Source organism: Elephantulus edwardii, unplaced genomic scaffold (assembly GCF_000299155.1).
Source record: "Elephantulus edwardii isolate Elephantulus edwardi_28Jun2011 unplaced genomic scaffold, EleEdw1.0 scaffold00036, whole genome shotgun sequence".
In the NCBI taxonomy this organism is placed as follows: domain Eukaryota; kingdom Metazoa; phylum Chordata; class Mammalia; order Macroscelidea; family Macroscelididae; genus Elephantulus; species Elephantulus edwardii.
In genome coordinates, this window is record NW_006399786.1 from 17,510,279 (window position 1) to 17,536,834 (window position 26,556).

Below are 26,556 nucleotides of genomic sequence, written 5' to 3' on the forward strand. Positions count from 1 at the left end.
GACATTGGTTTTCAGAATGTTTTAAGAATAGAACCATTAATGACAGTCACAACGCTTTCTAGAAAGTATCTTTATTTACAGTTATCTGAAACATGTTGATAAATTTTATAATTTTTATATGCCTAATTTATGAATTATCAAAATTATAATCTCACCCTAAGAAACAAAAGCTTCATACTGAAAGATTTAAACTTCCATATTTACAAGAATAGTTGACCTTTTTTAACATCAGATGGTCATTTGGTAAAATTCTTAAAGAACTATTAATGATTTATGAACTTATATATGCTTGCTTATGTTTTTTTCTCTCGGCAGTATTCCAACGTGGTATACTCTCTCCTTTCTAAAAGTTGTATCACGTGTGTTAACACTTTAGTTTGATAGCAGTTTTTTTTTTTTTTCAAAAACCAGAATTAAATATCCCCTTCTAAAAAGTTGCAATAATAGCTTTATATATATTTGTAAACTATTGATATCCCAGTCTTTGATTTTTAAAATTCTGATCTCACTATTGTTTAAAGGTAAATTTATATAGCACATGAAACATCAAGTTTTAATAAAGGTTAAAAGAAAGGAATTTTAAGATTTAAGGCTTCACAGAATAAAACCTTGCATTTAAGCAGATAGGATACAATCTTACCCTGGAAGAAGCCCGGTGGAACTATTTATCTTACAGTTTTTGACACCCATTTAAAAACAAGCCTTACTACATTAACATGGAATACTGTGAAATATACTCTCTTAGGAGAAAATGGAACATACACTCAAAAAGATACCACTAGGTATGAAATGGAAATGACTGACCTGTAGGATTTTTTAAAACCTTAATATTTGGTCAGCATAAAGTTTATTTTTACATTTCCAGTAGTAACACTTAATTTTGAGGTTATCAAGCCAGGATAAAGTTTTATAACTTAGTAATCTTGGATTCTGAGTCATTATAAAATGAAAGTAGAAATGTGAAGAATACTTGGAAATTAATTTTCATCTGTCATGTCTAATTCATCCTCATCCTCCTCATCTACTTGTTGATCCTTTCTCAGTCGGTAGGTGGAGGATACCTGTTAAGTTAAACACAATTTTAAAAAAAGAACTAAAATATTTGTTGTGCTTGGTGTATTTTTAAAAAAATGTCCAAAGCACACAGAATAAAGTATGCCACAAAAAAGTTCACAAGTAATAATTGTTAGTAAAGATTTACCTAAAAAGTTGAAAATGTCCTTGAATCTTTTTATCAAATTTTTAGAAATAAAAATTAACAATTTTATTCCAGTTGGCTAGTCACAAATGCTTCCTTCAATAGTATATTTTCTTTCAGAGAATAGTATTTACTGCTAACAGTTCACTGCTCTCCCATCCAGTTTGACTCACAGTGACCTTTCATTAGATTGCTCAAATGGTAACATTTGAGAGGAGAAATCTCATCCTTGACTGATGGGGCAGCTGTGGATTTGAACCACCAACCTTTCAGTTAGCATAACATGTTCCATGCTATGCCATTAATGCTCTTTATAACAGACTCAATATATTATAAATGTTAACCAATTTAAAACCAAACATTCTTGGGTAATAAATTACTTGAATGGGAACTAACAAAGGGATGGAAAGACAAGGACATTTCAACCAGGCAGTAAGAAACACCGATATAAAAGCAGTGTGATCTGAATCTACTACTACTATTTTAAGTCCTGATTATTGCCATTTGGATCATCTTAAAATTTTTGAGAACATAACTTCAGGGGTTTGATGGCACACAACAACCACAACTCCCAGGGGATGCTGGGCAATGTCTGCAATGTTGGGTGCCACAACTTGGGACTGGTGGTATGCATGCATGTGCTACTGGCACCTTCTGGGTACAGGTTAGGGATGCAGTTTTATGTCTTCATAATGCACAGGGCAGCTCTCCAAGTCAACAGGCCTAACATCTCAATAGAACCAAGGTTGAAAAACTTCAATCTAAAGTGCTATTTAAATGTTAGGTGATGCTATATGCTGGATTCTGATTTCATGGTGACCCCAAAGGGCATATGCCATCTAGTGGCATAGTCTTTAGTGTATTGTACAGCTAATCCAAAAGCCATATGTACGTTCCCAAGGGTTTAATCCAGCAGAGGCTCTGTGGAAAAAATGATGAGCTGCTATTTACAGCCACAGAGCCCTCCTAGAGTGTTGGCTATGTATGAGTTGGAAAGGATTTGATGGCAGTGAGTTTGAATCTTTATGGAAGCCAACTGCTGCATCTTTTCTCCCAAAGAGCTGCTTGCTGAAATGTTCAAACCAGGAAGGTTTCAGTTAACTGTGTAACCACTGTGATTCCAGTGAAACATTTAAGTCAAAACTTTCTTTTACTATGTAATCCATGTGCAAGACAGTGCTAGAAAAAAAAAATCACCAGGGAAAAGAAAAAGGCAGTACAATCAAGAAGGTATTCAGTCAAATATACCCCAAAAGTTGTATTTGGAAAATCTTTTGCTTAATTTAGAAGTCTGAAAAGTAGACATGAAAAGGTTGGATGCTAATCAAAGGATGGTATCTTGAATCCACTCAGTAAACTTGTGTGAGAAAGACCTGTTGTCAAACTGCTCCCATAAAGATTACAGACTAGAATCCCTTTGAGTTGGTTGTACTGAATGCCATGTGCGGTTGAAGACTGACAAAACAAATAACTCAATAACACCTAACAACAGAACTCAGACCAAATCTAGCCTGCTTTTATTGTAAATAAAGTTTTTACTGCCACACCACCATACCCATTATTGTCTACAGCTTCTCTTTACCTGTGAAAGCCATATGGGCAGTAAAGCCTTCAGTTGCTTAGTGAAAAAAGTTGCCGACTTACACTATAGAAATTAGACTTTCTAGATATAGAAAAAAAAAATAGGAAAATGGGATTCTTTGCTTTTGGGTCTATGATAATGGTTAGGAAAAGCCTCTTAGGTAAACTTTCTAGGTAGAGTAGTAAGATTAGTTAAAATAGGTACTATGCCTTCAGAATCTGTGCTCCCTGATCTGTGTTCCTGAGAACAATCTATCATTCTCTTGACTTTTCCACATCTGTTTTCAAACAAATCCTCTGCTTTGTAGTGTCATATGTGGTTATAGTATAAATGATAATAATATAAGCCATAATATTTTATTAGAGCTACACCTAGTATCTAAGGGTGCTCTGGTGGTAAGAAGCTGCACTGCAATCCTAAAAGGCATGGAATTCCAATCCACCAGTTGCTCAGTGAGAGGAAAGGCAATCTCCTCCCTTAATGATTTACTGCCTTTGAAAACCCACTGGAGGGTCAGCTCTGAGTTGGTTCTCACGTGACAGTACACACCACCACCACCACCACCACCACGTATCACCTCCATTTTAGAGCCCAGAGTGGATAAGGGATATGAGGTGATGCGGCTAAATAGAAACATTTTTAGTATAGTTCTACAACTGAAGCAGAACTTCCTTTAAATTTCTATTTCTAGCTTACCTGTCCGGTTCCAGGTACACACTTGGCTGACAGAGATTTCTGAAGAGGTGACTTTGAATTTGCTCTTACAATATCTAAACGAGATGAATAATCTGGTGGATACACTGTGTTTCGGAAAACCTATTGCAATGATAAAATGACATTACTAATAAAGAAGAAATGCAACAGTGGGAATATAGAAAGCCAAAGTAAGTTCTTTTTAGGTAAAATATATTCAAGCAACCCCTCCTTATTCCTGGCCATGGATAAAAGACATTTAGTGTAAATTTAAGGTAAAATTAAAAAAAAAAACACCCAAAAAATGAAACCACACAACCAAAATTTAACCTGGAAATAAAAAAGCACTTAAATCATGAAACAGTCACGTGTATGCATTTCCCTTGCCATTCTAAATGGGTGCTTATTAGTAATGAATTGGAACCAACTCAAAGCTTTTCCTCCAGAAGGTTTTCAGAAGCTGTAAATCACATTCAAAGAGACTGTCCATCTTTAAAGGAGCTGCATGTGGATTTGAACCCCCATAAACAGCACCTTCGGGTTCACAGCAAAACTCCCTATGGACTGCTTTCAGAACTCCCTGAGCTGCCCCTATTTCTCCATACCCTTGATACCTTGAGTATTTTTAGTTTCCCTTAGGCTACTTAAAAAACAACAGAGTGAACCTGAAAAATCTCAACACACTGACCAAGAGCTACCCTTTAACCAATTCTGATAGCTGCTTGTTCATGTTTCCATACAGCAGTAATATCCAACTTTCTGAGATGAACAATTTGCTCTTTCCAAAATAGTAATTTTTTTACTTTTAAGTAATATTATACTGAAAACAGCCACTTATGTCCAGCAGGAATTGTATTCTTTATCAGTGTAGCTCTAGATTCACTTCTACAATTACAGACATAACCATACAGTTAGAAGACCAAGTCAGAAGCCTGGGCATTCTACCTAAAGTACTCAAGGGTTTTAATTTATTACCTTCCACATATTTCTTTATAATTTACTTAGAATAATCTTAAGACCAAATTCTTATGTTACTTCTTGATTACCCGAATTAAAAAGTCTTAGGTGTCATGTGGTGGTATACGTCATCAAGTGGCCTGCTACTTACAGCGACCCTATGTACAATAGAATAGCTCTTGAACCCTGCTTGATTATGAGCCAGTCTCACTCCGACACACCTATCATGTCAACCCATTTCATTTGGTCTCTTCCTCTCCTGTGCTGTCCCTCTATCCCTCACAAGTATGATGTCCTTCAAGGACTGGTCCCTCCTTGGCCATGTGCCCAAAGTATGTGAGACAGCATCAAAATCCTTGCCTCCAAGGAGAAATTTGGTTTCATTCTCTCCAAGGCAGGCCTATTTGTTCTCCTGGCAGTTCATGGTATGTTTAATACTCTTCTCCAGCACCAAAACTCAAAAGGCACCGATTCTTCTGTTATCCTTAAGTTATTGCCTAGCTTTCTGATGCATAGCAAGTAATTGTGAAGACCACGGTCTTGATGGGGGCACCTTAATCCCTAGACTGCCAACATTACTCTTTAGCACTTTGGAGAGTTTACTGACAGAAGAGACTTCCTAATGTAATTCGAAGAGTGTAGATTGTGGAGCCAAGCAAGCTGAAAGTGTTAACCTCAATTCTTGTTTATCTATCATGGTACTGCCAGTTGGTCCAGTGGTGAGAATCTTTGTCTTGATGTTGAGCTCCAATCCATATTGAAGACTGTAGTCCTTGACCTTCTGCAGCAAATGCTTCCAGTGCTCCTCAGTTTCTGCAAGCAGGGTTGTGCTATCTATATAACCCAGGTTGTTAATGAGTCTTCCACAAAAGACAAACAAAAACCCCAAACCCCAAAACAAAACCAACCAACCTCAGGCTCCCACTCCCAAATGATCTAATGATTAGGTAACATAAAAAGCTTAATTTATCTTAAAACTGCCAAATACGATAGCCTCCAGGCAGGACTAATGTTGTATTAGCTTTTCCAATGATTCCTCAGCCAATTCCAGCAAACTTTACTCATTTCTTAAAGACTTAAGTCAAATGCCAGTTTCTTTCAATTCTGCCCTATTCTGCAGTCAGTAATGCACAGTACAGCTTTTCTCTCACTATTTTGTGTTTGATTACTAATGAGTCTTCACACCTAAAGTTCCTCTAGCAATCAGCCCTGGTGGCTTAGTTGTAAGGAATTGTGCTGCCAACCCAAAAGCAACATGGCTTGACTCCTCCAGCTGTTCTGTGGGAGAAAGGTGGGCAATTTCTCCTGCGGGATTTACTGCCTCTGAAAACCCACTGGAGGGTTAGCTAGGAGTTAGTTTTGACTCAACAGTATATGACAACAGCTGAAGAATGAACCTGGTAAATAGATGACAAATAAATGATGCTAACATGAATGCAATCTTTATGGTGTAGAGATGAAAGGGAGACACAAATAAGGATTATGACATATCTGTTTTAAACTTGAGAGAACTGCAGAAAGGCAAAGAATGAAGGGATGAAACATTAACTCAAGAGGTGGGACTTGTGTTTAGAGCAGTTCTGCAGCCTGATGACAGAAAAACTGGATAACTTACTGACATAATTAACTGGTATGTGGAAGGAAATGGCATTTTGGTTAGATTATTCCTTTTTTAAATTCTGTAGCAAAGGTTTCCAAGTGGAAAAGCAATATACAACCCACAGGATAAAAGTCTAAACCAGTTAAATAAAAAAGTTAAAACCTTCCTAAAAAAGGTAAAAGATACACAAGAATATGAAATTTATAATAGTATATTTTTCCCAACATGATCAAAGACCTAGGAATCAGTCTCAGATTCTCAGCATACTTGGAAGTGACTGCAAAGAAGTGACCTTATAAAGAATAGGCATGATAATACTTTTTTTGGTTTGAAACAAATGAAGTGAGACGCTTTATAACTAGAGAGCCTAAATGCTGGGGAAAGCCAAAAAGGTTAATTTTTATTTAGGTCTTAGCTGTTCTCATAAAGCATAGGTTATATAGAATAGGAGGTTATTTTTCTTTTCCTGTTCTCTTAGATTTCCTTATGTCCGGGGAACTTTATATTAACCTGGCTGGTAACCCTTAGTGCCTGTTTGATATAAATATTATTTCCCCGAGTCTCAGATTCCTCTGCTCTCCTCTTAGATATTTACTCATTGCTATGTGTCATAACAGTTTATATGTTCAAGCTCACTGAACAATTGCTCTGTGTCTTCCATTAACTTATTTATATTGCTCTTTACTCACAACATTATACAAGGATTTTGCTGGGCTGCTTCCCACACATTAAACTTCTAGTCAATCTCCCTTGCTTCTCTGTAACATTCGGAACCCTCCATCATATATATTCATAACTTACATTTTTTTCCTTTGTGGCACTGGCCAGATAACAGTAGTGGAATGAATATTTTACATGGTAAGTACTATATTCATCTTTAGTTTAGAGATGGAGAAGCTTGTTTAGTATTATCCTACTGTTGTTATATGCTATCAAACTAGACTCATTCTGACCCTATGAACAAAGATCTGAATTCTGTCTTACCCTGTGCCACCCTCACACTTTCTGAGACACAAGGGCCCAACACAGCAGTCACCATGTCCATTCACCTGGTTGAGGGTCTTTCTCTCTTTCGCCTGTCTGAGCATCATGTCCTTCTCCAAAGATATAGCTCCTCCTAGCAACATGCCCAAAGTATATGAGGTAAAGCTTCATTTTTTGCCTCCTATGAGCACTCTGGTTACACTCCAAGACATATTTGTTTTTCCTTTTGGCAGTTGAATGGATGTTGAACACTCTTCTCCAAACCCACAGCCCAAAGGCATCAATTCTTCTGTGGTCTTTATTCACTGTCCATCTCTCAGATGCAACACAAATGATCAGAAAGAGTATGGCCTCAACCAGATGCACCTTAGTCCTCAAACAGACATCATTATTCCTCAATAATTTAGAGTGTTCCCTAACTGCAGACGTTCCCAGTGCAATACATCTCCTAATTTCCTGACTGCTGGTGCCAAGGGTGTTAACTGTGGATCCCAATAAAATGAAGTTGTTGACAGTTTCAATCTTTTCTCCATCTATCATGATGTTGTCTATCGGTCCAGTGGTAAGAATCTTTATTTTCTTGACGTTGAGATGCAATCCATATTGAAGATTGTATTCTTTGATCTGCATCAAGTACTTACACACAGTTCTCCTCACTTTAAGCAAGCAAGGTTGTGCCATCTGCATAATGCAGGTTACTGATGAGTCTCCCTCCAATCTTGAAGCCATATTCTTGTTCAGAGTCCAGCTTCCTGAATAATTTGCTCAGCAAAGAAATTGAATAGGTATGGAGAGAGAATTCAACATAGACACGCTTACTCCCTTATTAATTTAAACCATGTTGTGTTTTCTTGCTGTTTTCACAGTCTCCTGGTCTAGGTACAGGTTTTGCATGAGCATAATTAAGTGCTCTGGGATTTCCATTATTCTCAATACTGGCCATAACTTGTTATGATCCACACATTCAAATGCCTTTGCAGAATCAATAAAGCATAAATAGACATTCTTCTGGTATTCTTTACTTCCCACCAGGATCCTTTTGACATAAGCAATGATATCCCTGGTGCGGCTTGAACTTCTAACAATTCCCAGAATGTTTTAGACATTTTTGAATGATCTTCAGCAGTATTTTGCTTGCATGTGATATTAATGATCTTTTTGACAGTTTCCACATTGTGTTGGATCACCTTTCTTGGGAATGGGAACAAATAATGGACCTCTTCCAATCTGTTGGCCAGACAGCTGTCCTTCAAATTCCTAGCATTAACCCACTGTTGTTTACCTGGCCGTAACCCATTCTTCTTGTTTACCACAGAGTCAGAAGTGACCCACAGCTGACCTCCATCAGATTTTCGGAGGCAGTTAATCTCACGAGAAGTGACTGCTCTTCCTGCACAGCAGCTGGTAGCCTTGAACTGTGTGCTTCCAGAATTGCAGTGCAGCTTCTTGCCAGTAGTTCACCAGAGACCCCTGTTTACTCATTAGAAAGCTGATATTTAGAAGTGTAACTATGATTCTGAGACATTTTCCCTATGGATCTCTTCTTTTTCAAGTTAACGAGCTAGCCAATTAAGAGTAATATTTGTTGTTTGCTGTTGATTTGGAACCGACACATAGCTGATCCTCCAGTAGATTTTCAAAAGCAGTAAATTGCACAGGAGGAGACTGCCCATCCTTCTGCAGAGCAGACTGTGGATTCAAACCATGTTTCTTTAGGATTGCAGAAGAATTTATCACTTGGCCACCAAAACTCCAGAGGAATATAAGAGAAGTAAAAGGAAATGGTGTGAAAAGCTTATCTAGGACCACTGGAATGAAAAGGAAGAATTAAGGGATGAAAGAGCTTGAAGGAGTTTTAGTATCAACTAACAAATGGTATGTTAAAGGTATTACTAAAAGGAGAGAACAAAATATTAAAGGGAACTTTAACTTTTTAGGAGAATGTTTTTGTCCTATTCAGAATCATACTTCTAACAGTATTAGGTAGAAAGCATAAACACCTGCCCCCCAAAAAGTCAACAACTACATTTATAGTTGTACATCTGGGTTTCACTCTCAAGGTTTGGTCCTTATTAGCTTGTTTTGAAATGCTCATAAGTCCACTGTGCTTGAATTTTCACATCCATAGAAATGAAGATAATAAATATTTTTATCAAAGTTTATGGGAATATCAAAAGTATTATTGCAGTTAAAATGCTTAGATCAGCAGCTGGTCCAAAGTAAGACTTACATAACTCTATTATTTTACAAATGACAAATTAAAAGCTTTAAAACAGAGCATGAAAAGAAGTATCTGAATAAAGCATCTACTTATAGGAGTCTACTGAAGAGCAACAGACATAAATCATGCCAAGTGTTACTGACATGAAATGTAATTAGCACTGGGAACAAACAGACACATCTCAAGGAGTAGCTTCATTTTCTTTTAGTCAAGCTGTTTTCAGATTTTTTAGAATTAAATTCTTTGGAGACAGAATTAAATTCTTTGGAGACAGCAAAGATGTAGGAGAAAAAGGCCTTGGGACCCTCTTTCTAGATATTTTTACTCATAAATATTGTAGAAACTTAAAAAATATCAAATGGCACACAATTCACTCATCTGTTAGTACAGAATTCTGGTTAATCGGCAAAGTCCATGGCCATTATTATTATTATAGAGATAATACAGATAAAGCATGTCCTGAGTATCTGTTCAAACAAAATACTTTTGTGCCTTATGTTATTCTTACTTTCCAAGAGAAATATACCTTGTTCTTGGGAAGATATGAATGTAGGACATTTAAGAAGTGTTTATTTGGCTAAAATACATTTATTTTTATTTATGCTTTCCATATTTCAAGGCAGTTTCCCCACCTTGATCTGGATAGCATTTCTTTATTGGAATGAAATTACAGATCATATTAATATTTCATTTAATTATTCATATACATTTTGTTTTAAATATTAACTAGAATTAGCTAATTAATTACTATGTCTGATAAACCCCTTATTGTATACTACCCTTCCATTCACCCAACTTACTGACAGTTGTTTTTAATCCCTTCTTCCTCCCTCCCTATTAACCAAGAGAGGTTTAGATATATTTAATCACTCTAGTGTTAGCTGGTCAAACAGAATTATTTTCATTGAACTAAAATTTATATTAGCTTATGTTAAAATCCTCTCCAGCTGTTAAGCTAAGGAACCACAGACAAGTTATTTAAAGAATCTGAACTTGCTTCTATGGTTATAAAATGAGAGTAACAACAGCACCTAACTCACTGGAGTATGTAAAGAATGAATGAGAAGACACATGTCAAGCTTTTGGCATTATGTGCACAGCATAAATGCTTACCTGTTTATTTTTAGCATATTTAGTGAACTTACTTTAATAGTCAAAACATTATAAACTACTTTCTTTCATGTAATGACTTTATGTAGATTCTGTTTTACTATCTATTACTGCTGGAATTTTACCATGGTTAATGTGAAATGTTAAACAGAAAATCATAAAAGTACAGCTAGTGTTCTAATAGATTTTTTTACCTACACAAATTAGGAATCTTTTCAAACATTTCATATTAGCAGAAGAACGCGGCATAGATAGATAGACAATCCTACCTCTAAATCTTCTTCCTCGTCAATCTTTTGTATATTTTGGAAGGCAGCAGTGTAGACCTCTAAAGCTTTGCCGTGAAATAACATTTCAATAGTGATAAATTCTGAAAATATATTCTAAAAAACAAAGATTTTAATTTATACAAATTTAAATCCGTTCTTTTAATATTTAAAACATGTATAGGTAGGAAGTTGAAAGTATCTCTTCTGAGCTGCTAGGCCCTTGGACATCATGCAGATCACAGAGGACTCTTGATAACATACTGGCACTTTAATATTTAACGTTTTAAACAAATTCACAAATCCACTGAACTGCTTTGTGAATTTCCTCACTATATTCTTAGCAATTGATGAAATACTGCAAAAGACAGCAGCCAGGGTACAAAAATAGTTGCAGAGCCTTTCTGGAATGACACATTCATATTACACAGAGCATTTTTTTGTTAGACCATTCACGTCCTCCTTATTTCCTAGTTATTTCTCCTATGTGCATTTAGTAAATGACTTTTTAATAAAAAAAATCAAAAGGCCTGACCAAAACGTATACCATTCCAGACTCTCAATTCCACACAGATACGAATGTAACTCTAAAGCTGGTACTTAGCAAGTCCAAGTAATGTTTAAATAACAGCATATGGATTAAACATGTATTCCATCATATTTCTGACTATAAACTACAAAGGATTATTTCATAATGATGCTATTCTTACCACAAATTCTTACCATAAATTTATATAGAACTGACATACAGAATACCTAGCTAAATCTAATTCTTCAAAGGGTGTATCTCTTGCTCACTGCACTGTGCTTTTCATCTGGAATCCTCTTCACAAACTGTACAGGTAAGCTTTATGAGCATGGTGAACACTTGTGACAAGCAAGATAAGGATATATATGCTGAACAGGCAGGAGTGAGATAATTAGGGAAAGGATACAAACCAGAGAAATTTTCAGTAAAATAAGATCTTTCCTTTTGTTAATTCTGTTATCAGAAAGCCAAAGCATTAATATACAGCAAACCCAACACAGTGAGAACTGACAGAAAATAATCAGGTATCATCCTTAAAAAGACAAGATCAAAGGGAAGGGCTAAAGCAGAAGACAAGAGTCAAGTACCCAATTCTTTTGACCCCTGCTCTACTAAGACAACCACCCAAATGAGAATGGTGTGCACTGTGAAATAAAGCCACATAGATATGCATCAGTGTTCTGTGATTACTTTTTTCCATCATACTTACCAATAAAAATCAATCATTAAAGAAGGACATGTTTGGTAAAGGGCCAGAGAAAACAAGGTAATAAAACTTGTTTAGATGATCTTATACAATATCCACTGTGACAGAACTGATACAATATCCAACATGCTAATCAATGATCATGAAAATGGTACAGGACTGGGCAGTGTTTCATTCTGTTATACAGAAGTTACCATGATTTGAAGCTGACTCGATGGCAATAAATAATTCTTTAACAATTAGGCAATAAGGGAGTATTAACACACTTCTGATTGCTACTTCACAGAAAAAGATATGTAGGTGAAAGTATCTCAGCTACTTGACTCTTGTACTATGACTAAGAGTGGTCACCACATAGGACTCTAATGCAATGGACTGACAAAAGGCTACAGTAATTAAAAAAAAAAAAGCCAAAACACAATTTTGGATTTTCTACAGTTTCTGGATACCCAGGAATACCACTAGGGGCAGAATGAGTACAGATCTGGAAATTCCTAGCCTCCCTAAAGCAGGTGCTCATTGGAAGAGAGTCAAATGGCTTTTAGAAGTGCTGATACCAAAGGGAACACAGCAGGATTAGGATCTAGTAACAAGGTCAAACACTGAAAACCTGTGTGTGGCTCTCTGAAAAACATGAAAGATGTGAGCCTATGCTTGATTTTTTCCTGCAAGCGGCTTCAGAGAGCCACACACAAGTTTTTCGTTTTTCACTTCAGAACTTTACCATTTCCTTTACCCAACCTACCCTCCACCCATTAAATTGTGCAACCTTATGATTAACACTCCCCTCCCCCCACATCCTCACCCTTCTGCTCCTTCCTTTGGATCCTCACACACATTTGACTAATTATTTCTACAATAATGGTCTTGCATAGTTTTTGTCCTTATGGAACTGAGTTAGTTCACTTAGCACTCATCTCTCCCAAGTTTGATAGTGATTTTCAAAATCATTGCTCCTGCATTGATTCTCAATCCATTTGATTGTGGTTGGACAACATTTGGGCTGTATCTATGTTCTTGCGATAGTGAATAATGCTGCTATGAACATTGGTGTACAAATACTTGTTTGTGCCTCAGTTTTCATTTTCTCGGCCTATATTCCAAGCATGGAATATCTGGGTCATACAGAATTTCTATGTTCAGCTCTTTGAAGAAATGCCAAACTGCCTTCAAGAGTGGTTGTACCATTTTATAATCCCACCAACAGTGTATAAGAGTAACCATCTCTCCACATCCTCTCCAACATTTATTACTTGCTCTCCTGTTAAACTCTGTCACTGCTATTGGGGTGAGATGCTATCTCACTGTGGTTTTGATATGCATCTCTTATTGTCAGTGATTTTGAGCATTTCTTCATTTATCTGTTGGCCATCCAAATATGTTCATCTGTCAAATGTCTTTCCATGTCTTCTGCTCATTTTGCAATTGTGCTATCAGTCGTCTTTTTGTGGAGGCCCTGATGGATTCCATAAGCTTTTGATACGAGACCCTTGTCTGAAATGGTATTGCCAAATGTTTTTCCCAGTCAGGTTTTCATTTCAGTCTGTTAATCTTTAGAAGGCCCCATTCATCAATTTTATCCTGTTCAGACTGTGCATTTCTGGCTGTATTTGGCAGTCTCTTTATATCATAGACCAGGGCATTTGAGCTTGATCCCAGTTTGTCTCTGAACTTTACAATTATGGAGTTTATTCCCAGGTTTCTGATCCATCCTGAGTTGACTTTTATGTATGGTGGCAAATGTAGATCCTGTTTCAGCTTTCTGCAGGCAGCAGTCCAGTTTTGTCAGCAATATTTGTTGAACAGGTTGTAATTTCCCCATTTAATAGTTTTATTTTCTGTTAAATATCAAGTTGACCACGGATAGCTGGGTCCATTTCTGGGTTCTCAGTTCTGTTCTGTTGGTCTGTGTGCTTGTCACTATACCAGTACCATGCTGTTTTGGTTACTACTTCTATGCAGTAGGTTTTCAGGTGAAGGAGTGCTATGCCTTACACTTTATTTTTCTTTTTCATAAGTGCTTTGCTTATTCAGGATCTCTTTCCTCTCCAAATAAACTTGACAATTTCCCTTTTGATCTCCTTCAAAAATGAATTTAGTATCTGTATTGGGATTGCATTAAACATGTAGACTGCTTTTGGTAGGACTGTCATTTTCAGAATACTGAACAGGGCACATTTTTCTATTTCTTTAGGTCTTTTATTGTGTATCGCCCCAATGTGCTGTAGTTTTCTTTGGACAGGTCTTTTGTGTCTCCAGTTAGGTTTACTCCCAAGTTTCTCAATTTGTGATTGGCTATTGTAAATGATATTTCTTTCTCGATTTCCTTCTCTGAGTTCTCTTTGTTACTGTAGAGAAATTCTACTCAGTTTTTGGACATTGGACTTAAATCCTGCCACTCTACTAAATTGGTCTATTAGCTCTAACAGTGTTTTGGTTGAGTCCTTGGCAAGGGTTTTCTGTGAACACTATCATATCATCTGCAGAGTGACAATTTAACCATCTCTTTGCTGATCTGGATGACTTTTATTTCTTTCTCTTGTTGCACTGCCCTACCAAGTACTTCCAATACAATACTGAATAGAAGTAGTGATAGTGGGCATCCTTGTCTGGTCCCTGTTCTCAAGGTAAATGCTTTTAGTCTTTCTTCACTTAGAAATACTGGCTCTTGGGTTTGCACATATACTTTTCATTATGTTGAGGAAATTCCCTTCTCTTCCAATTCTGCTGAGTGTCTCTATCAGGAAGGGGTGTCAGATTTTGTTAAATGTCTTTTCTGCATCAATTGCCAAGATCATATGGTTCTTGTTATTTGCCTTTTTAATGTGGTGATCAAATTTTCCATAAAACAGTTAGGATGACTTACTAGAATATTTTTGAAATTTCAGTCACTTACCAGACAGGGGTAGAACATTTTAGGGCTTAATTATATATAGAAATAATTGTTGTTGTTCTTGTGAAGTGCCATCGAGTCGCAGGCAACTCACAGCAATCCTATGAACAAAAGTCCTGGACACCTGTGTAACTTTCATCCTTTCTCCAGGTTCATAGGGTTTCCAGAGGCAAGCGATTATGGAAGTGGATGCCACTTCTGCTTCCAATAGAAATAATTATAACAGAAATAATGTTAGTCAGCTTGCTTAACTGTTCTTTGCTCCATTTTCCTCATCTGCACAATGGGGATAATAATAGAAACTTCAGATTCCAAGTTAAGCATTAAAGGTGACAATTCAAGGAAAAAACTATAATTAACTAGCAAAGAGTAAATGCTCAAGAAGTATTAGCTATTTTTACCACAGAAACTAAAATATTAATATGTACAGAGAAGAGCCCTGGTGGCACAGTATAGAGTGTCAAGCTGCTGTGTGAGGTTAGAGATTTACAGCCTTGGAAACCTGATGCACGATCACTGTGAGCTGGAATCAACTTGAAGATAGTGGGTTTAAAGAGGTAACTAAGGGGTCTTGGAATATATCTGCCAAAGGAACCGGTATGTCTTAGAGAAAGTGCAGCCAGAGTGCTCCTTGGAGGCAAAGATGATAAAGCTTCACCTTACATATTTTGGGTCTGTTGCCAGGAAGGGCTATTTCTTGGGACATCATGCTTGGAAAGGTGGAGACGTAGCAAAGGAGAGGAAGATCTTCAACCAGTGGACTGACACAGTAACTGCTACAATGGTCTTGACTGTTGTTGATTGTGATGATGACACAGGATAGGACAGGGTACACATGTGTTGTTCAAAGGGTTGCTATGAGTCGTATTCAGCACAACAGCCCCTAACAACAACAAGAAGAAGGAGTCTTGATGGCCAGAGTACTCCTTAGGAAGCAAGGATGCTGAAACTTTATCTTACATATTTGGGTCATGTTATCAAGAGATGGAGGAAGATATCATGCTTGGAAGAACAGGGGGTCAGTGAAAGAAAGGAAAGACTCTCAACGAGATGGGACTGACACAGTGATTTTAACAATGGCTTAAGCACAGTGCAGATTGTGAGAATGGTGCAACACAGGTCAGGCTCAGATCTATTGTTCACAGGAACGCAAGTCAACTTGATGGTCCCTAACTTGAAAAAAATTTCACTGGCGATCTTCTGAATTCCAAGATCCTAAAAATGTCAAACCATAGTTATAGTTAACAATGTTAACAAACTATGATTAACACTGAGAAGAATGAGAATCCCAGAACATTTAGTCATTCTCATATGAAATCTCTACCTAGACCAAGAGCTGTTGAGAAGTGAAAGGCAAACACTGCAAGGTTCAAGAAAGATGCATATCAGGGCTGTATCCTTTCTTCATATCTATTCAGTCTGTATGCTGAAAAAATACTTTGAGAAGCTGGACTTTATGAAGAAAATGTGGCATCAGAATTGGAGGAAGATTCATCGACAACCTGCATCATGCAGATGGTACAACTTTCCCCTCTTAAATTCAGGAAGACTTGAAGCACCTGCTGCAGAAGATCAAAGACTTTAGCCTTCGATATGGATTACATCTCAACATCAAATCCTCACCACTGGACCAACAGGCAACATCATGATAGACAGTGGAAAATACTGAAACTGTCAACAACTTCCTCATACCTGGAGCCACAATCAACAGCCTTGACACCAGCAGTCAAGACATACTGCACTGGGAAAGAGTCTGCTGTTTGAGACCTTTCCCAAGCACTGAGGACCAATGATGTCAGTTTAACCACTAAGGTGTGTCTGATTCAAGCCATGGTCTTTTCAATCACTGGCTCTACATCTGAGAGCTGGACAATGAATAAGGATGGCAGAAGAAAAATTGATGCCTTTGAGTTGGAGTGTTGGAGTATTAAATATCCCATGGACTACCAAAAACCCCAGGTACGTCTTGGAGAAGGTTCAGACAGAGTGCTCCTTAAAGGCCAGTATAGCAAAGCTTTGTCTTACATAGTTTGGGCATGTTGCTAGAAGAGGGTATTCCTCAGAAAGAGACAACATGCCAGGAAAGGTGGACGGTCAACAAAAGAGAGGAAGACCCTCAATGAGACAGACATGGTGACTACGCCAAGGCGCTCAAGTATGTCAGATATGATGAGAATGTCACAGGATAGGACAGGGTTCAGATCTGTTGTTTAAAGGGTCGTTATGAGTCTTACTCGACTCAATGGCACATAACAACTAAAATGTCAAATTTATCGGTTTGTTACAATGAAATTAAAATACCGTATTATGACAAAGGCAAGTCTATATGGTAGGTATATCATCACCAATTTGATGATATAAAGATGATATAAAGATATCAGAAAAGGGTGAGGGGTAAGGGAAATTGAAACAATCTGTTCTCAAAAGCAATGTATTAAAATTTTGTAAACAAACTACAATAACATTTAAAAAAATCAGAAACCATTACATCATAAAATCTAATGATAGTCCAGAATAAGAGATGTTGTTGTTTTGTACTGCTGAGTTGGCACTGACTCACAGCTGACCCTCCAGCATTTTTGAGAGGCAGAAAATCATAGGGGAGGAGATTTCCTAGTGGATAGCAGAGGTTTTAAAACAATATATAATTGGTTTATATCTCAGATTTCAGCTTACCATACATTGGTAAGTTTATAGTTCTGAGATTAACTTTTTAATTTATAATATATAGACAAGACCAATTGCTGGTAAGTTGATTCTGCCTTCTGGTGACCATCAAATTTCTGAAGCTGTCTAACTTTACTGGAGGAAACTGGTTTTCTCCCATGGACAGGTTGGTGGACATAACCACTCATCTTCCAGCAGGAATTCCTAGTGTAGAGATAACACTGCCTAATTCTTACAGTGCTGCTGTAAGATTTAAAGATGATTTCCGTAAAAATACCTGAGATAGTACCCAAAGAGTAAGAACATAATATTAGTTCCTTTAGATTAAATAGTATTTATGACATAACGTTGAAAATCTAGCTTCTGTTTGGGAATGTAATTCTATTAGGTACCATTGTTGCTCTATGAAAATAACATCTGATCCATTTTATAGTTTCTTTTTCACAGAGATTACTTCTGGGTTAAAAAATTCAGAGCGATTTAAGCTGAAGAGTGACTTCATTACCTTTATGTCTTTTATTTTCTGTTTTTCAAAGTTGTCAATTGTTTCCTCCAGGTGACGTGTTGTTCGGGTAGCATCCATTGTAGCTCTCTGTAATTCTGTTTCAGCCTACAAAAGTATTTCCCAGCCAAAGATTAAAAATTCAAGTCAGAATCTGAGAGCATTAGGGAATACAACCATTGCAGTATTTGTTTCCTGGCCTAAGCCTGCAGTCGTTTAATAAAGTATTTTGCCACAAAAATAAAATGATCTATGTAATAAGCATATACAGTATAAAGAACTTTAATAGATAAATTGAATGACAGGATTTATGATCTCAAACACAAAACAAAAATTCACGTTCTACAAAATCATTTCTTTTCTTCTCTCACTCTTGACTGGTTGTTAAAATGTTCTCCTGATGTCACTACCAGTGCCACTTATCTACTATCCTTTTTCTCCTCATTTTCTCTGTCCTTTAAGCTCCTCTCTCCAGAAAAAAAGAAGGTACTGGTGACTTACTAGTATCTTTAAAAAAAATTACTGATCTGGTGAAAATTTACTTTGCAAGTATTTTCTATTCTTTAAAATCTTCTAATGAGTTAAAAAAACAGTAATGCTTATCTCATATATGTTGAATGGATGAAATTAAATAATCTTTGCACAGTACCAGGAGACTGCTGGGCACACAGAGACACCAAAAGCTATGATGACTTCCATAACTGATAGCCTATGGTTTTTATGATACTATTAAAATAAAGAGATACAGGCAAACTTTGAAGATGATGCATGTCAAGTTCCCAATGACCACATTAAAAAGAATATTACAACAGAGTGAGCCACACAAGTATTTGATTTCCCACTGCATAGAACTTCTGTTTATCTTTTGGTTAGGGAGCTCTGATGGTCTAGTGGTTCAAATCCACCAGCTGCTCTGCGGGAGAAGAATGGGAATCTCCTCCTGTGCAACTCAAGGCCTTTAAAAACCTGCCGGAGGGTCAGTTCTGCACAGGTTCTGATGTGATAGCACACAAGGAGCTATGTTTATACTACCCTGTAATGTATTCACTGTGCATCAGCATTATGAAAAAGTGGGAAGTGTCGTGACAAATACCAAAATGCAACAGAAATGAGCACATGCATTTGGAAAAATGGTGTCAATAGACTTGCTTGATAGAGAGCTGCCATAAACCTTCAGTTTGTAAAAAAAAAAAAAAAGCCTTATCTGTGAAGTTGCAATAAAGTGAGATGTGTAAGTATATAGGTAACTTAAGAGTCCTATTGTTACTACCTCACTATTTTTACTAATTCTCCAAACATATGAAGTATTTCCAATTATACAAAAACCCATCAGGTAGAATAGACTGTAGAGAACACTAAATTTTTATTACTTCAGGAGGGAATTTTTAATTGCAAGTTTTTCTTATAAGCCAATAATAATAGACTGTTTTTATTTAATCATTGCTTACTACAAAAAACACACAATAGTAGTCATAAATGAGAAGGCAAATCTAATGCTTTGCTTATATCCTCTGGCAAGTATATATTCCTTTTAGACATGTGTTGTAAAATACTGTGCCTACTAGTTACATGTCATAGAGCTCTAATAATGATCTAGTGATTTTTCAATCACAGCCAGCCCAGAGGCACGTGGTTCAAATTCAAATGCTCACAGGAGAAAGACAGCTTCTGAAAACTCACAAGAGCGTCAGCTCTGAGTTGGTGCCAACTCAGAGGCAATGACTTGAGTGATGTGTGGACATTTACATTAAATAAAGCATAAAAAATTGTTCTCTCAGTTACTCTAGGTGCATATCAATAGTTCAACAGCCACTGACAACTAGTGTAGGGTATTGCCAATCAAATCATGTCTATTAAACAACTCCCTCAGGGTTCAGTTGTTAGGGGAGGGTTTAGTTGACCTAAGACATAATCAAGTTTTATTTTCTATACTCTTCAGTTACTTAAAAGTAAAATATATCATCATTTAATATTTAATCATGGGGCAAACTGCAGTGACTGTCAAGCTTCGTGACATCTAAGGTTCTAATGACAACTAGCCTTTGTTTTCTTTTTCAAAAAAGTACAAGAATTGAAACCAGTAAAAAAGATTTACTTTAACGATCCATCTCATGGCACTCCACGTTATTACTCACCTGTGACTGGAATTTTTCATAAAGGAAAAAATACATTTGAAAACAAATACAACAGTTCTTTCAGTGAGCTAAAAAAATCACTTGGTCCTCCTTTAATTGTACATTCTTTCAATTGGGTTATATTCTAATTCTACTATACAGTTTTGCAAGCAGGTTAATGAAAATACATGATTCCAACACATTAAGTTTTAGCAAGCTTGTTGTTGTGTACCCTCAGGCAGGTTTCTCAGAGGCAGTTAGTTGCACGGGAAGAGACTGGCCAACCTTCTCTTCTTGAGCAGCTGGTGACCTTGAACCACACGCCTTCAGGATTGCAGCACAGCTTCTTGCCCGTAGGCTACCAGAATTCCCTAGTATGATCTGAAATATATTAATTTATGCCTCAAAATAGTTGCTAAAAGTGTATGTAATGGAAGCAGGAGTGGCATCCACTTCCTAAACAACATGCCTCTGGAAACTCGATGAACTTTAATAAATGTAGAGTTATAGAAAGGCTTCAGGCCTTTTGTTCATAGGGTCACCTTGACTCAAGGCAATCAAAAACAACAACAAAGTATCTATTTGTAGGGTATAAAGTTTTTTTAAACAATGCAAACTTTCAAATTTAAAGAATAAAAAGTAATAAAAAATAATGCTCTATATTGTTGGCTTTGGGATTCTTTGAAATCCCAAAGAATTAACCTCTTTAAAAAAGAAAATTTAAAAAGGTTTTAGAACATTTATTAACACAAAAAAATCCCCCAAAGTTATGTGATGCATATTAATCTTTCGTGAATGAGAACATGCAAGTGGACTAATTTCCTACGTCTGCTTATTAAAAGCGATGTAATTCTTATAGCTAATTTCTTTGACTTAAGTCTTTCTCTTCCCTATTTATTGGTATTTTAATTTTAAACTTTGGAAGAGTAGGTAGAGTTGGTTAAACTGGTTTCTGTAAACTTTGGAAGGGTAGGTAGAGTTGGTAAATCTACTTTCCAAACCCTCCATGCTAAAAAAGGGAGTATTGTCTATTGAGGGAAATAATATAAAGAGGTGAATTTTTAAAATTAGTTAATTGCTTATGCAAGAATTCCTAAAGTGTTATTTCCTTTGGAACTCTATGTTCAAATTCTTATTTAAAGATAGAAATGAATAATTTACATACTTGTTGACTTTTTGTACAGTATACCTTCTACAACTTTTTTTTTTAAACATAATTTTAAAGACCATAATACAAAGGATACAATAACATGTCGGTCGGATGGGTTTCGCTGACGTGTCCTTTCTAACTGGGTTAACTGCTTAGCTTCTCGATTCCTTGCTGTTAATGTGGCTTTGAGGTCATCCTGTAGATAGGCATTTTTTGTTAATATAAATGTTTAATTTAAGAAATATAATACACACACTTTGTTTTAAGAGAACAAAGTTATTTGTTTATCTAGACACTATTACTATAGGAATTATGAATACTGCATTATAGTATGCATAATAATAGGTAATTAGATGTTTTAAGGATGTGTATGCTTATGTGCAAATGTATTTCCTTAATGTCTTTTCAATGACACAGACAAAAAAGAAGATAATTTCAGTGGAAAATTATAATCATAAATAAATAAATAAAGCAAGCAAGCACACATACAGAGACATATAATAACTATGGTTACATGAGTATATATGTTTTATGGTCTTAAATACTTACAGTGGGTGAATTTTTCTGCATATATATTTTACTTCAATAAAGTTTACTTAAAAAGTCCTTTGTTCCATTCATATTATCACTTATCTCAGAACAAAAATGAAATGTATATACATTTGGAAAAATACTTTGTCCATATATTTTCCATGATTATATTAAATATCTTAAGAATTTTCAAAACAAACTTACTAAAAATATTTCATAATTCTGAAAGTTCTAAGAAATGATTTTTTTTGGAGTATGTGAAAAGAATACCATTTTGTACTTTTTAGTAAAAGGACAATTATTAGAAACCTCATACTCTTTCCCAAATATTTAAAAACAGATGGGAAAAAATAGGCTCACTCACCCGTTTCATTTTTACAATGGTTCCGTAAGCTTTCAAAGGTTCAACTACTTTGGCTTCAAGTCTTTCAACCTATTGAAAATTATTATAAAATATAACTGAAAAGAAACATAGACATATCAAAATTTAAACACTGAAATAAAAGCCATAGTATTTAACTTGAATATAATTACTATGCAGATAAAGATTTTAAAATTTTTAAGTTAAAACTTAGCTTTCTAAATAAAAGTCATCATCAGAAATGGATAAAGGCTGAATTTCTAAATGCAAGCCTATTAACAATGGTTATTCAATACCGAAAGAGTGAAAGCACAAAGTACCTGGTATGCAACAAGATAAGAAAATGTCTGTTTTCAAAGCAGGTGTGCATCCCTACAAAACCATCATCTCTGTATACATAAGTTTTTTTATCTCAAAGTGAAAGTTTTGGGTACGTTTTAAGACATCTCAAATTTTAACACATTTTCATTATATTAGCACAGTGTTAGCTACTTTACAGAAACAATTTCTGAAATCTAATAGCTCATTTTCCAGGTAAGAAAAGCTGAAAGACAGACAGACTTAAAGCTGTTCAAAAGCAAAAATGTTATCAACAGCCATTTTTCTGGTAAGCCTAGAGAATCAGAAAAATGGTCTCTGTTGCTGAGTTGTTAAGCTGTTGTGTAGCTGCAGGTGCTTCTTTCATGACTAAACAGGTTTGTTTTTTTAAATGAAATTTTTATTCTATACTGTTTTACTTACAAAGTTCATGTACTTTTTTTTCTCTCACTGAATCTTTTCCATTTCCTTTACCTATTCCTCCCTCTACCCATCAAGTGAGCCTTTGATTACTCCCTGCCCATCCTCATCCCTCTGATCCTGCCCTCCTCCACCTTGGATTCTCATACACATTTTACTATTTATCCATTTCTCTGATAATGGTCTTATACATTATTTGTCCTTAAGGGACTGAGTTAGTTCACTTAGCATAATGCTCTCCAGTCCCTCCCAAGTCAGGTAGTGATTTTCAAAATCACTGTTCCTACAAGCTGCGTAGTGTTCCATTGTGTGAATGTACCATACTTTCTCAATCCATTCGATTGTGGTTGGATAACTGGACTGTTTCCATGTTTTTGTGATGGTGAATAATGCTGCTATGAACATTAAGACTGATAGCATAATCACAAAACGGGCAAAAGACATAGAACTTTCACAGAGGAAGATAACTGGATGGCCAACAAACACATGATGAAATGCTCAAACTCACCAGCAATAAGAGTTGCAAATTGAAACCACAATGAGATACCATTTCATCCCAGTAGCAGTGGCAAAGTTTAACAGGACAGCAAGTAATAAATATTGGAGAGGATGTGGTGCGATAGGAGCTCTTGTACACTGTTGGTGGGATTGTAAAATAGTACAACCATTCTGGAAGGCTGTTTGGCATTTCCTCAGAAAGCTGAACACAGAAATTTCATGACCCAGATATTCCACTGCTTGGAACATACCCTGAGAAAATGAGAACTGAGGCACAAACAGAGATTTGTACACCAATGTTCACAGCAGCATTATTCACCATCACAAGAACATCGGTTAAACAGTTTTCTTAAATGTCAGTTTCTTTCATATTTGGAAAAGTTCTTTCTCCTCCTAGTGTCATTAGTGAAAGGGAACAAAGAATAGATTTTTTAAAAGACAAGTATATAGCATTACTATATGCTTCCTTGGACATAAACTTTTTTCTTCTTTCAGGATAATGAATGTAAGACAGTATATAATTAGTTGTTTAAACATTCATTATTTGTAAAGCAGGAAAAAAGGGCTTTTTAAATGATACCTGCTTATATAACTAGTCAAAATACTTCTTTTAATACTGACTTTTTAGTTCCTATAAAGCAAAATGTACATGTTTCATTTTTAAAGATTTTAGAAAAACTGAAAAGATCAAATCTTTATCAATCATTTAAATATTAGGAGTCCCAGCCTCCTCAACTAGGTGGACTGACACAGTGACTGTTACCATGAGCTTATGTGTCAGGAAGTGTGGGGAAGGTGCAGGATAGAACAGGGTTCAGGTCATAGGGTTGTTATCAGTCATACTCAACTTGATGGCACCTAATAACAGTAACAACAAGAAGCCTCAAAACCATGAATATTTAGGATAGGTGAGTCTGTATAATTTATAATAATCCAGACACTGATTGTTCAGTGGCAGGATTATCTATTCTGTTCTCCTATTCTGTTGCCTACCTTTGGTTCATTTCATTTGTCATTAGCACCTCCAACAATTGGTAAGCAAGGGAAATAAAAGAATAAATATAAATCAATCTAATTTGCTATTTGATAAATAGCATAAAGGTTTTCTAATTATTTACTAAAGGGGAATGTTAAGACCATTAAAATACAAATCTTTTAAAAAAACATTAACAGTTATCATACAGAACCAAGAGTGCTTTGCTTGTTACAAAAGAAATGTCATATTGTCTCCAAAAGTGTTCCAATTTAGTTACCTTTAAAATATCTGAGTTTTTAGTTCCTATTCTGTATAGACAGCATTTACAGGTTCAAAGGTTCTTATTCTCATTATACTTACATAGTTAATTGAAATGACTGTTTTAGTTTTAAAAAAAGGACAAAAGCACTGATGAAAAACATTTTTTTAATTAGCACCCCCCCCACCCCGGAAATCCAGCGTTTTAACTGGGCAACTTTTGACAAGCCAATTTGTCCTGAACCTTAAATAATTAAAACAAAATTGTTATGAAATAGTGAAGGTCTTTCTGAAAGAAAGCAATTAAAGTTACTATCTCATCAAAAAGGGGTGGGAACCCCATCCCAAACAAAATAGACCAAACTCACAAATGCAGCCTCACTAGCCATTACAAATAGCTAACACAGAAAAGTAATGAGGAAAGTTGACAGTTTGCATCCATTGAAAGGTACTTCAGAAGACTGCCTGGCAATCTTACAAAAAAATTCAGCCACTGAAAATTCTATGGACCTGGATACCGATGGAGTTGCCATAAATGAGTCAACACAGGTATGAAAGTAACTACTGCTTAAATATTGGTTTTTCTCAGTGCTTTTCTTCTTTTTTGGTCCATGAAACATTTGTCAAAAGTCCAGAACATAGAAGCTCTTTGTTTGTTTTCTTTATTCACATACCATTCCCAACATCTTGCATCTCCAGTCACCCTTTAAAATATACTTACATGAACACTAGACACAAGTCATGCTTCTTCAGTTCCCCTTGGAAACTAAGCTTACCATCCCCTGTAAATGGCCAAAACCTGGCAAACGCCGTGGTTTCAAATTCACGACTTCAAGAGACACTAGACTTTGGTTTGAAATGGTATAATAAATCACTGACAGGTCCTTCTAACAGACTCACACCGTGTTACAGGCAAGAAAATCTGTACGTTTATCATCAAGAGTGGGTTCACTGCTGTGGTAAGGTAGACAGCGCGTCACAGTCTTCTTCATCCACTACTTCGGGGCTCATTGAAAACAAAGACGCTGTGACCTCACTCCGTACCTCTGCCTGTCGATAATCCTGAAGTTTGGCAAACTCATCAGCAAAGTTTTTCAGGCCCTGTCTTAATTGGGGGGTCTCTGTCGAGGCGTACACGTTGATTTCATTCACCAGCAGGTCCGCTTTGTCTCGCAGTCTGGCAGTTTTGCGCACATACGCAGCAAAGATTTGGCACAGCTCTCCAAAATGCTTCTCCACATTCGTGACAGCATCTTGCAGTTGTCTGGTTTGAGCGTCCCTAGAGAAAAGAGGTGACACCAAAACCGCACAACATTCTTGTTGGAGGTGAGATCGCGTCATCGTTACGTTAACATACGAACATTCCCGGGGCACTTTGCCGCTATCAAGGCGCACACCCATCTAAAATTCAACCATCACGTGGGTAGCAGCCTCCTCACTGCAATTTCGCGCAAACCCGTCCCTTTCCCCTCCATGCGGGCCCATTCCCGGCCTGGACTCAAGTCCCGGCTAAACAGGCACAAAATAGAGGCTGGATGGGAGGATGCAGGGTGGGGGGTGCGGGGAACCGCCCTGCGTCCCAGGCCCGGACGCCCGCCGAGGCGCGGAGCCAGCGGCCTTTCCGGCTCTGCACGGCCCACGGCAGCGCGGGGACCACGGTCTGGGAGCGGTGGGCGGCCGCGGCGGCCTTGCCAGGCCTTTCTCCGGCCGCCGGCGCTCCTCCCGTCCCGGCAGCTAGGCCACCGAGCGCAGCGGGCCGGCACCCGCAGGCCCGGGCCGAAGACGGCGTCCCCTAGCGGAGGCCTCGCGTGTGCGGGGCGCAGGGCGGCGGGGCCCCGGGGCTGTTACCGGTTCTCCAGGCTGCGCCTCAACATCTTGCCTCACGCTGGGCCGCGGACCCTGGGCAGGACCCAACGGCGGGGCTCCAAGGCGCCCAGGCGCGCGCTGGGGCGCGAGCCGCCGCCAACGTCGCGGGAGCTGGAGAGCCCGCCCCGCGCGCCGCCGCGCCGACCTGGCTGTTTC

The 26,556-nt window shown here is 37.1% G+C and overlaps 1 protein-coding gene across 1 annotated transcript; it reads right to left on the reverse strand.

Annotated features, from left to right (window-relative positions):
• Positions 1 to 977: 977 nt before the first annotated feature.
• Positions 978 to 26,556, reverse strand: FAM92A1 (family with sequence similarity 92, member A1). Its single transcript, XM_006884594.1, has 9 exons — positions 26,383 to 26,556; positions 25,579 to 25,813; positions 22,068 to 22,136; positions 21,267 to 21,368; positions 20,044 to 20,049; positions 17,912 to 18,016; positions 10,615 to 10,728; positions 3,477 to 3,596; positions 978 to 1,061 (listed from the first exon to the last, which is right to left on the reverse strand). Exons 1-9 carry the CDS (start codon positions 26,406 to 26,408, stop codon positions 978 to 980), a joined length of 861 nt encoding a protein of 286 aa, XP_006884656.1. The 5' UTR covers positions 26,409 to 26,556.

Bases quoted from the DNA above. Each gene is read 5' to 3' on its own strand.
- FAM92A1 (XM_006884594.1), bottom strand. From the start codon at position 26,408: ATGTTGAGGCGCAGCCTGGAGAACCG. The intron at 22,137-25,578 runs GTACGGAGTGAG...AATTTTCAATAG, and splicing joins AGGATTATCGACAGGCAGAG to GTTGAAAGACTTGAAGCCAA. The intron at 10,729-17,911 runs GTAATGAAGTCA...TTTGTTTTTTAG, and splicing joins AGAAAATAAAAGACATAAAG to AATATATTTTCAGAATTTAT.